Raw genomic sequence first — 12,138 nt, 5'->3', positions numbered from 1 at the left:
GATATCCTGATTAAAATTCTTTGGTCCTCTAATGTTATCTAAATTTAAATCATAACCTGTCCAAATTATCCTGATGCTGAGGATGGTTTTTTTTCTCTCTCTCTTTTATTCAGGTTTTGGCCACTGACATGTCCAAACACATGAGTCTGCTGGCTGATCTGAAGACCATGGTGGAGACCAAGAAGGTGACGAGCTCTGGAGTGCTGCTGCTGGACAATTACACCGACAGGATACAGGTAGGTTTAGTTTTTTTGCAAAACAATTTCTTAACTTGTTAAAAAAAAGAGTGAGTAGCCACAACAAAAAAAACATAACGTTTATAAGTGAATTTATATTATATGGACTGTGAGTTCGTGATTGGACATAGTGTAAGCCCTCCACCACTAGTTTCCCAGCTTTTAATAGCTCTGATCAATAGCCAGTGTTGGCAGAGGTTACTCAGCCAATGGCCATTAGCCGGCCTCCTACATAGCTGACCTTTGCTCCCTACTGTCACTCCTTTTTTCACTCCATCAATCTTCTTTTTTGCTTTTAAGTGCTTCCTCTTCACTTCCCCTCTGATGGTCTTTCTTGGATTTCTCCTTTATTACACTATTGTGTAGACTGACCTCCTTTCATAACAAAGCACATTATAGAATTACCCTTAATTGCTGATTTAATGGGAATCTTATTTCTCCTAAATCTAATTGAGTAATTTACCACAATTGGCTGTATTGTTTTCAGGATATTGGATTGTGCCTTAAAGAACCTCGTTGTTTCCAGGTTTTACCAATTTTCAAAAGAAAACAATTAATTAAGTTGTTTGTTTTTCTCAGGATTTAATCTAGAAGCCCCAAAAAATGCATTAGCAAACTAGGACGTGTTTAGACTGAGAAATGTCTTTCTGAAAGAATCATTTAAGTTAATCATTTATTTTCCAATTTTCACTTTTCATCTTAAAATAAACAACTGACAAATTTAGATATTTCTTCGGGAAATAACCCAAACTGAAAATGGTGCGACAAATACAGTGGATATAAGCATTTAATAAATTGCAATTCTGTATCATTTGTAGGTGCTTCGTAACATGGTGCACTGTGCTGACCTGAGTAACCCCACCAAGTCCCTGGAGCTGTATCGTCAGTGGACTGATCGGATAATGGACGAGTTCTTCCACCAGGGAGACAGAGAGAGGGAGAGGGGAATGGAGATCAGCCCTATGTGTGACAAACACACAGCATCAGTGGAGAAGAGCCAGGTAGGCAATAAAGGACATAGAAAGACATACGTGCATTATATGTTCGTTATACATGTATCAATACGTTAGAAGAGTCTCTAGTTCTAATTATGCTACTTGCTCTTTTCCAGGTGGGTTTCATCGACTACATCGTGCACCCTCTGTGGGAGACCTGGGCCGATCTGGTTCACCCTGACGCCCAGGACATTCTGGACACGCTGGAGGACAACAGGAACTGGTACCAAAGCATGATCCCCCAGAGTCCCTCCCCGCCCTTCTACGAACAGGGCACGCATGGAGGGACTGGAGGGCAGGGAGGCGGGGAGAAGTTTCAATTTGAGCTCACCTTGGAGGAGGAGGACTTGGATGGTATAGAGAAAGACGGCGAAGGGGAGGAAGACGACGAGGAAGAGTTAGAAGAGGAGGAGGAGGAGGACAGTCTAGGAGACTCCCGTTCTCCTCCCCTGGACTATTTGGACAGTCAGGAGCTCGAGGAAGAAGGCATGATGGAGCCAGCAATAGAGATCGTGACACACGAGGCGTCGCCCACAGACACATAGGGCTTCCATCATCAGGCTCACATGGTGATTTTGAAAGTTTTTGGCAAAAGAGGGGAGATCCTCTTGCAGCTGTGCTTTTTAATAAGCCCACAGAAGCAAGGGCTTAGTTTGGTCCCGCACAGGGGCGTCTTGCACTTGGGTGTTTGAAGCCAGACACGGACGGACAGTTTCAGTGAGGCGGCTTCAGAGTTCTCAGGAAATAATGACTGCAAACATTTTAGTCTTGATAGACGGGCGAGACTGACGGTGGAACTTGAAGGATTTTGGCCAGTTTGGAAATCGGTTCCTTTTCTTTTCTGGACTGGCATTAAATGGACATTGACACTACTGAGAGAAGTTTTGTACCTTAAGGCTTTTTTACAAATATGATATGATCTAGAAGTAGCATAGAGTAAGATCTACTGATGGAGACACATTTGTATAGCAAGAGAAAGTGTTTACTTTTTTCCTGTACCATTTGTCAAAGGACTTTTGTGTGCCTTTTTTACTATTGTCTTTATAATAGTTTTTTATTTATTGAACACTCTAGTATGTCTGTGAAATGTTTTTTTTTTCTTATCTGAAAGAGCAAAATCTTTTTTGTATGTTAATAAGAGAACAGTCTTCCATGTATTGGGCAATAGAGAGATCCAAACAAACGTCGACAAACAACTCTTGGACAAACTCATCTTAATAGAGAAACATAAACACACACATTATACGCGCATTTTGTCACATTGATTTTTCGAACAGAGCACAATGTTTTACATGTGGATTTCAAACGCTTATGTTCACTCATGGTTCATGTTACATGTTGATTTCTATATCAGATGTCGGTTAAATGATTGTCACACTGAAATACATCATCTATTTTCGTACTCCATCTCTTCATACATCAACTTTTCTCTTTTTCATTGTAATGGTCTGCAGACCATTTGGGGCTTCCTACCTTTTCACACCAAAACTTGACTTTTAATGCAAAATCCTAAACCGGGAACATGAATCATGCACTTGCAACTGTGTAGTCAGATATTCCCTCTAAATTTTCAGTGTAAAATCATTGGGACATTTGATTTGTACAATTTTTACGAAAGGTTATTCCAGTTCAAACCCTCATAACCTTCCACCTAAGACTTGATAAAAATCAGCAAAAATATAAGCAGTGCTAAAAGCAAAAAGCTCAAGACACCAGGCTGCTGCTTAGATCTACATAAATATAAAGTCAGAAATGAAGTCTGCCAAGGACAAAATGCACACCAGTGCTGAATCTATTTTTAGCCCATAGGTGTACTGCAGTCGTAATAATCCTGTTATATGGAACGGGTCCCGACCCTGGACCCGTCTGATGTAACGCCCCCCCTGCCCCACTGCAATCAGGCAGAGACCAGATGATTAAAGGTCCTCTTACAGCTGCCTGTCTGAAAGGCGCTCTCAGACCCTCATCAGCACCACTATTCACATGGTTTACAAACCCCTCTGGGCTCCACGGACCCACCCCAAAACAATCAGGTCGGCTATTTTGTCCTCACCATAAAAGAATCCCTCAAGTGCTGCCTCAGTCATTGACGTCAATTGAATTTCCCCCCCTCCCCCTCGACTGTATTGGGTTTCGAGGACAGCTGGTTATTGGAATCTGGCCCAGCTGGAATTGCTGGAATCAGCATGGCAGACTGTACGCTCTAGAAAAAAAAGAGGAATAATTGGGTGCTCTAGTTTTAAAACCAACCAAAAAACACCTATTTTTGTTTCTGAAAATGGTGTGCAGACCTCACATTTACACAACTATTTTTTATGGAAGTTTTAGTTGCATCTCTAATTAAATCTCTCCATTTTCATATTGGTTTACTGATATACTCAAAGGTACTTCATATAATTTCACTCCAGCATGCTTAATTGGCAATCGTTTGTGCGCAGTATGTATGTATGGAAGGTTTTGTATTTGTGTGTGCGTTCGGATGTGTTGACGTTGTCATCATGCCTTACCCCCATCACTCCACGCCTATGTCTCTACTGTTTGTCGCTAGGAGCTCAAGTTGGTCCTTTTTGCTGTTTATAACAGTGTGTATTTATTCTATACTTTAAGCTTGTAAATAAGAAATACTGGTTCAGTGTAAAATCTATTTTAATTTATATGCACTTGCATTACCTGGAAGTGGTGGTGTCTAATGTGTAGAAGGCTCTGGATTAGAGTCTTTTTATATATGTATTATATATTGTTTTTATATATATATATATATATATAAATATATCTAAGTATATATCCGCACATTTTTTGAGTGCCCTGCAGAGCAGCAGCTAAAGAGACATGTTGTTGTTGTCACATGAAAACCTTGTAACTCCAAAATAGACTTTTTTATTTTCACATTAAAATGGAAAAACATTATATTGAGCTTATTATGCATGAATATTAAACCAAAAAATGTTCTCACTTTGGCATCACTGTTAAATCTTAATTAATATCGCAATATTTTTTGCATTTCTGAAAATGTAAGTTTCTCTCTATTAAATATCAGCTTACATTTCTTAAATAATAACCAGAATTTTAAAGAGGACATGGAATGCCCTCATGTTGTTTTTCAGATCATTTTTCAGAGTAAGGACTATTTCGGTTCAACTGAGTTTTTGAAGCTACGAGATTTCCATCTGACAGCAGCAATTTGGTAACCCAGAGGCAACATAGAGGACATGTTAAACTGCATAGGTTGGATATAGGATACATGCAAGCTAGCTAAGGAACACAGAAGCTTATCAATACTTGGTATCAAAGTACACAAATAGCTTTTTCCCTCAGCGGCTTGTGACAACCTAAGCTCCTCCATCCAGCATTTGAATGCAGATTGCTGATATATGAGGCCAGATAGATAAAGGTTCGACAGACAAAGCACTCCTTTTACACTTAACGCACTTCATGTTAAAGTAGATAACATAGGGATGGTATTGGTAGCATGCTACAATACGCCCGGCACTGACGTGAGTCGTTCTGAAATTAACAGAGAAACATGATCGTATGTAACTGATTGTGCTAATGTTTGAACTCTTTCTGACCAAACTTGATAGCAGTTTTGAAATTCAAAGTTGTCAGTATTAACATTGTTTATCTATGTTCAAGCTTTTTTTGGTCCTAGTTGTGTCCAAATGGTTAGCCAGATTTAGCACTATCTGCATGAGAGATGTTGGTTTTTTTTTATTGTCAATAATATGTTTAAGTCCGCCAGTTGGTGGGTTATTAAATGTTTCACACAATGTATGGTATTATATTGTATATTGTGTTCAAAAATAAATCTGAAATACTTTTTCTATTAAGTGATTAAAAGCAAAGCATGAATATATTTCTTCTGTTTCTGCTTTATTTTTCTCCCTCATAGTAAATTATTGCAGTGAATTTACAGCAGGATTTCGACAGTAATAACATGTTATTTTTAAATAGATAGTTTTAACACAAAAAAAGTTTAATTATACTAATGGACAGTGTTTTTTAACAGAACTATAATTTATTCCTAAAATGCAACACTTTACTGTTAATCAACCATCCAAAGTATCTTAAGAAACTAAACAGTATCATGCGATATATTTTGGGAAGAGCAATTTCATATGAACTACACGTCTGGATCTGGAACATTTCTGTTCTTCATCAATGCAAACACTAATTACTTGGTGAGAAGTCATTTTATTTTATTTATATATCGGTGCAAAGTCTATCTGTGATTCTTCCAGTTTGTTTGCATTACTGAATATGTGCACTTAATGATGGAAGGATTCAGCAGCTAGGCACTCATCTATTACATATAACGTGAGGGGATCCAGCCAACCTTCTTTTGAGTCTTTCTGCAGTATTTTATACCTTCTATACCTTTAATCTAAAAGAGGCAGCATGCACATTCAAATTCATCCAAAGTTTCAGTAAAACTTGTATTTTTCTCATCTTTTCGATGACATGCTCTTGTACATGTTTTTTGACGTTGTCTGTTCAAACACTATCATTTTTCAGGTACACCAGGGATCGGCTGGGCGAAGTCTAAAGTGGCAAAGTTACTAACAAAAAGACAGCAACAGTCAATCCACATATTTCAACTCTGCTGAGGAGACGCATGGACTTTGAGTGGGACTAATATAATTTAAAATGGTGCGTTTACTCAATCACATTATTCCCATTAAATGGGTTCCCACATGTTAACTGTGTAAACTAATTTACAGACCAAACCACATTGCCATCGCAAAAACATGGAATCTAACAACTAGAGGAGATATTTGGCTGTAACATAGCTCCATTTCAAAGTTTTTACATCAGTTACATCAAACAAACAACAGGCTGACTTAGTGGAATACTATTTGACATTATTACTTAGCAGGACTACTAACAGAGTCTGAGATTGTATTAATAGAATATTTGATTGTGGTTCTGTTTTTAAAGTCAAGTTTAAGTTCCCAGGGTTGGTTGACCACAATATAAATTTAGAAAATAAGTAACGACACCAAAAGTCAGCTGACCCTGACCCATCCTGTGAAAACAAAATAATAATAATAATAATAATAATAAAACCCATCAACCTCAAACCTCAAGACAGTGCAGGAAACTGAAGTCAAAGTACATTTATACATTTTAGTATATCTGACCTATGCTACTCTTCATTTGTTTTGATGTCACTGCATTTCCTGCATCATCACAGAGGTTCAACTCCAATTTGCTGAGACGGGAACACAATGTGACACAGACTCAGCACCAAGGCCAGCACACAATCTGAAAGGACTGTCCTGATGAGACAGAAGGCCTTCACACACTCAAAAAACGCACATAAACATAGTACATTTTTGCATGTGTTGAAGGTACATACACACACACACACACACACACACACACACACACACACACACACACACACACACACACACACACACACACACACACACACACACACATACACACTACGGATGCCTTGAAAGGCCTCTTCTCAACATATATATGATTATATATATATATATGATTTCAATTAGGGCAATCTTAGTGTTTGTACTGTACTATATATTCGCTGAGTTACAGACATCCCATTCCCAATGTAAATCTATGGGATTATTATTATTATTCATTTTTTAATTACATGGAAATTGTGCTTCTACATAACATACATGAATAAGGAGGAACATTGTGAATGCTTTCTGGTTCCAACCACAACATTCAACCTCCTGTTCTTTTACAGTACTTCCTGTAGTGAATCAGGAAGTATGCAGATGCTGTTTGTTTTATTGCACCAATATTAAGTTGGTTTATCTAACATGTGGGACCTTACACACAGCCAGCGTGAGAAGGCAAAAAAACTGGATGAAGCAATATTTCCAGGAATATTCTGTTAGCCGGTCATTTTCCACAAATGACTGGTTTGACTGGAGGGTTTATAGGCCCTAATAGTCTTTGGGAAAGATCCCATGGAACACAACATTTATTGCTAATGCCAAAGGCAGTAATTTCCTTTTAACTGTATTTTCCGCGACAACTTCCGTCTTTAAAAACATAATGAGACTAGTTTTGTAAAGTGATCGCAGGTGATACAGTCTTATATAATTTCTTTTGGCTTTTTTAGCAAAAGAGTTCAGAGACGCAATTTCAAGTATTTAGGTAATAAGAAATGAGTAGACTGAAAATATCCCAAACATGATTAATGTTGGGTTCCTTTTCCAAAATCCTTAGTGGCTAATGCTAAACTGTTGTCTGGAACGCCACATGATCTTAAAAAAATCTTAATGACATAGGTAGAGGCTTGTTTAATTTCAATTCATGACCCATCCATTGACACACAATAAAAGCTCTGAGGCTGTCTGCCCTTGTATCCACCTTGATGTAAAAGAGCCTCATGATTGAAGAGACTATCATTTTATTCTACCTCTTTGTGGTCCTTTCATTTGATATTTTCATTTTTTAGGTTGTATCCTATTTTCATGCCTCCTCTCCTCAAATATTTTCCAAACTCCTCTTATTCCCTCAATCTCTATATCCCACTGTCTCTCCTCATCTTGCCTCTGACCTAATAAAAGCAAAATATTTGATTTGATGAGGCTACTTGCGTGTATATGACGAAAGAAAAAGAGACAGAGCGAGACATATGGGACTGGTGGCATCCCTTGTCACTGGTTAACAGAAGCATGGAAGTCCACAGGGATGTCTAATCTAATGAAGCTAAAAACAGAGCAAAGCATTTCCCACTAGTCGAGGAAAATGACACCACTTAACACCTATTTCCAAAATAAACTCCCTCCAAAATATTTTCGTGTTATGAACAACCATAGCTGTGTTAGGTTTAAAATATTAATTTCTTGTAAATTCTTGAAATAAGAGTCTTTTCTCTTTCCGCTGGAGGAAATGTTCTTTAAATAGAAATTACACTTTATACTCTTATAAATAAGACTATAGTTGATTTTAATCTTACCCACCAGGTCTTAAAAACACCTAAAATGCCAGTTAAACATTTTGTGCAGTAAGATTTGAACCTGATATAACAAGTAAGGCACATTTAGGGGAGGCTGTGGTGGAGAGCAAGGTAGTTCTCCAATCAGAGGATCGGTGGTTCGATACCCGGCTTCAGCAGTCGATGTGTCCTTGGGCAAGACACTTAACCCCAAGTTGCTCCTGAAGGCTTGCCATCGGTGTGGACTGGATGATGAATGTTAGTTAGAGTCTGATGGTGGCACCTTGCATGGTAGCCTGTCATCAGTGTGTGAATGGGTGAATGATATGTAATATACTACTGATTGTAAGTCGCTTTGGATAAAAGTGTCTGCTAAATGACTGTAATGTAATGTAATTTAAAGTTTGATAATTTGACAAGGAGAGAGAGACACATACACAGAAGATAGAGGCAGAGGGGGAGGGCAGCTAATATAACTCCTTTAATCTGAATAGACGAAGGCCTCATTGCAATGTTAGGTAATTAAAATGTGAGGTTTATGAGCCCACACATTTTATTTCACAATGGTGGAGTGACAAATTCGGATTTCTTAGAGTCCTTTATTCTGTGAAGCTACGAAGAACTGTGCTGGTATTTTCAGCCTAAAAGACAAAAGTGAAACTTTTTTTTCCTATTATCATCATCTCAAGACAAAGCAAAATGCTTTGCATGTCAACTGTTTTCTGCAACTTTAAAAGCTTCAAGCGCTTTATCGCAGTTGGGGGTTGTTACAAAGCTAATTTTCTCCTCCCAATATTCAGTGTTAAACCAGCTCCAAAAGCAAAAACACACTGGATGGTCACTGAGCTATGTCAACCAGCAACAGTGGACACAACAGCTGGGTGAGCAGCTCCCATAGAAAACATTCTGATCAATATTACATCGGGGGCTTCACATCAATTGAAACAACAAGGGGACCCACTGCTGTCTGTGTGCAGGAATTCACACCTTGTACTGATTTTATAGCTTGACATAGAGTTGCTAAATTAAGTAATTTGATCTAAGTGAGAGATTGCATATACATTCAATCTTCAGTGTTCAATTTTTCTGTGTAGGCTTAATGTAACATATTTTATTTTCTATGGCCACAAAGGGTTAAATATCCTCTCTTTTAATGCAAATTATGTGGCTCAAGCTTTTGCGTCATTGTGGTTTTATAGCCGACAGTAGGGCCAGCTGGGTCAAATACTGCCGTTGCTGCTCCCAGAGGAATACACTGTTAAAAAAGAGAAGCTTAGCAATTGATTCTAACTTGCATGAAGAGTTATCAAGCTATCTTACGAGACTGCCAGATCATTTTGTTAATAAAAATGTTTCTAGTATTTTTCATACTGACCACTTTTCATAGTAAGGCCACTGTATCAACAGTTTTTTTGTTGCAACAGTTGTTTTCAGGTTAAAGGCAACATGATGCCACTGTTGGGTCCCCCGAGGCTGCAGCAAGTAAATCAGTCTCGTGATGGATACGTGTGGCTATTTATATCCCGGGAGCCAATTAGAGGAGAGATGATGAAGTGGCTGAGGGTGCAGAGAAATCCCAGCCTGTTTAAAGAACCTTGGCGAGTCCTCATCATTCTTGCGCAAAGTGTTAAGAGAACAGGTGGAGACAGCTGGAAGTGTTTTAGGGAAAATAGCCAACACTTCTAGGTTGTAATCAGAACACTGCCAATGTCTGCAGAGACAACCATTGGTGCTCACAGACATGTAAACCAAATGTCTCAAACATGCAGCAGTACATCCAAGATTACACTGGATAAAAAGGGGTCTAAGTGAAGGTTGGAGTCGAGAGCTTCCCAGTCAACACCTTGTTCCTGAGAGAAACAGGCTCTCCTTTCCTACAAACGGTTTGGATTGTCACCATGATTCTCTGGAACGGTAACAGTTTGCACACAACAACGTAGTGTCGACACAGGGTCATCAGTTTACCAAACGCCTCAGTTTACTGCAGCACAAGTATTATAAAGTTCAGTTTAGCCTGAATCAATCTATCAAAGGTTTATAATATTATTAATAGGATTTTCTCATTGCTGAATGTTAAGACACAGGCCATAGACATACGCCACAAACCCAACGAGGACATTCACACACACAAAATACTTAGTATGGTAAGATACATACTAACAGCGCAAGTGACATCAACAGATTCATGACCTAAATAAAAAGCACTGACTGTAACCAACTTCAACCCAGTGGAAGAAATGAAAATCAGTGTGACCTGCTTGCCCTGAACAAGTCCATAGAAAATAACTATTAAAACTCTACCTTTGAATCAGTGACATGAACAGACATAAACAACAGTGAGTCAGTAATTGTCCCAATTGCTGACGCCGTAGAAACAAGTAGAGAAAAAAAGAAACCTAACTGAAAGCTAGAATGAGGAATGTGTTTTTTTCCATAGCGTGACCAATTTCAAAGTCGTTTCTGTTTCCCTTTTCTTTGCTTCTTCCACAGCTGTGTCACCAAGCCCTTTGGTACTATTACTCTAAACTTTATGAATATTTTTTTGTTCTCACGCACCCTTCCCGAACCATAGAGGTCTGCAGTACATGGGAACAATTATTTGACTTGCGTGCTAGCTTGTCTGATGACACATATGTGCGTGTGTCTTTCAATTGTTCTCCTGTTGTACTATAATGCCATCCCTTCCAGTAATCTCCTGTAATTCAAAACATCTTTATCAAATGACTCAAACATACAGGTCAGTTTCAGGGTTTCGAACATGGGTCATCTTGTTTAAGAACACATCATCTAATGTTCCAGTAATCTCCTGTAATTCAAAACATCTTTATCAAATGACTCAAACATACAGGTCAGTTTCAGGGTTTCGAACATGGGTCATCTTGTTTAAGAACACATCCCATGTTCTCCTGTACTATAATGCCATCCCTTCCAGTAATCTCCTGTAATTCAAAACATCTTTATCAAATTACTCAAACATACAGGTCAGTTTCAGGGTTTCGAACATGGGTCATCTTGTTTAAGAACACATCCCAAATAATATTTTTGATGTTTTTTAATAGTATTACAACAAAAAAGGTAGGCTGTTACCTGCAGCATTGGAGGCTCCTGTTTTGTCAAGACAAATTGATCTATTTAAGCATAAGTTTGCCTGAAAGAACTATACAATTGACACTCTATCTATCAAATGGACTTTAACACGTTTCCATGAAAAATAAATGAGTGAAATATCAGGAAGGGCAACAGAGGAGTGATCCCTCTTCCAGGACAGAAAACCATGCAATAGGTGTCATTTGCAGGCCACAAAGAACAACAAATACAATATAGAAAAATAGAATTTCAACTCCAAAGCATCAGTGCTACAAGTACCAGGTAAACAGAATAACTACTGAATTTCAATATGCAACCCAGACCAACAAATTACAAACATAAGGACTTCAAATAAAATGTAGCCATTAAGTTGCTATGCTTATATTTTTATTTAGATAAATAGTTAAAAGCAGAGCGGGTGGATTGAAGAATGGTTTTGACTAAGGAAATATTTAAGTGGAAACATTCATTGTTGTGGGTTTGTCTTACAGCGTTTCATTGCTCAACTTATTTATGAAGTCATGAGAATAAAAATATCAAAATGTCCCCGGTAGATATTGGGGATTTGTGCTAATATTTTCACATAGTGTGTCTGCAGACAAGCGTTATTTACATACATGCTATGTAACTTTCTGAGAAGAAAGACAACAAAATCCATTCAGGTCTATGTTCGGCTGCCTATGATTCCTCTCTTTTGTTTTTCCTACTTCCTGCAGCTCAATTGTGTGCCATATCTTTTTTTCTCACATTATGTGTTATTTCTGCCCCCTTCTTTTGGCACAATTATTTCACTCAGCTCTGATTTGTAGAACAGGTTGGACCAGAGGCCTGGTCTGGCCTCACTGATGAGAGAAGAGAAAATGTTGCTAACGAACCTGGGTAAAAGTTGTGGTTCAAA

At 38.3% G+C, this 12,138-nt stretch overlaps 1 protein-coding gene across 1 annotated transcript in view; it reads left to right on the top strand.

Moving 5' to 3' along the window:
• The window catches only part of pde4ba (phosphodiesterase 4B, cAMP-specific a), a 110,653-nt gene extending 105,575 nt beyond the window's left edge, over positions 1 to 5,078 (top strand). The window contains 3 exon segments of the mRNA XM_054602092.1: positions 114 to 236; positions 1,055 to 1,237; positions 1,348 to 5,078. Coding sequence (XP_054458067.1) covers positions 114 to 236; positions 1,055 to 1,237; positions 1,348 to 1,776 — 735 coding nt within the window. The 3' untranslated portion in view covers positions 1,777 to 5,078.
• The last annotated feature ends 7,060 nt before the right edge of the window (positions 5,079 to 12,138 follow it).

The sequence above is a fragment of the Anoplopoma fimbria genome, chromosome 8 (genome assembly GCF_027596085.1).
Source record: "Anoplopoma fimbria isolate UVic2021 breed Golden Eagle Sablefish chromosome 8, Afim_UVic_2022, whole genome shotgun sequence".
Taxonomy (NCBI): Eukaryota; Metazoa; Chordata; class Actinopteri; order Perciformes; family Anoplopomatidae; genus Anoplopoma; species Anoplopoma fimbria.
Note: the sequence above shows the minus strand (reverse complement) of the source record. Positions and strands in the feature narration are given on the sequence as shown.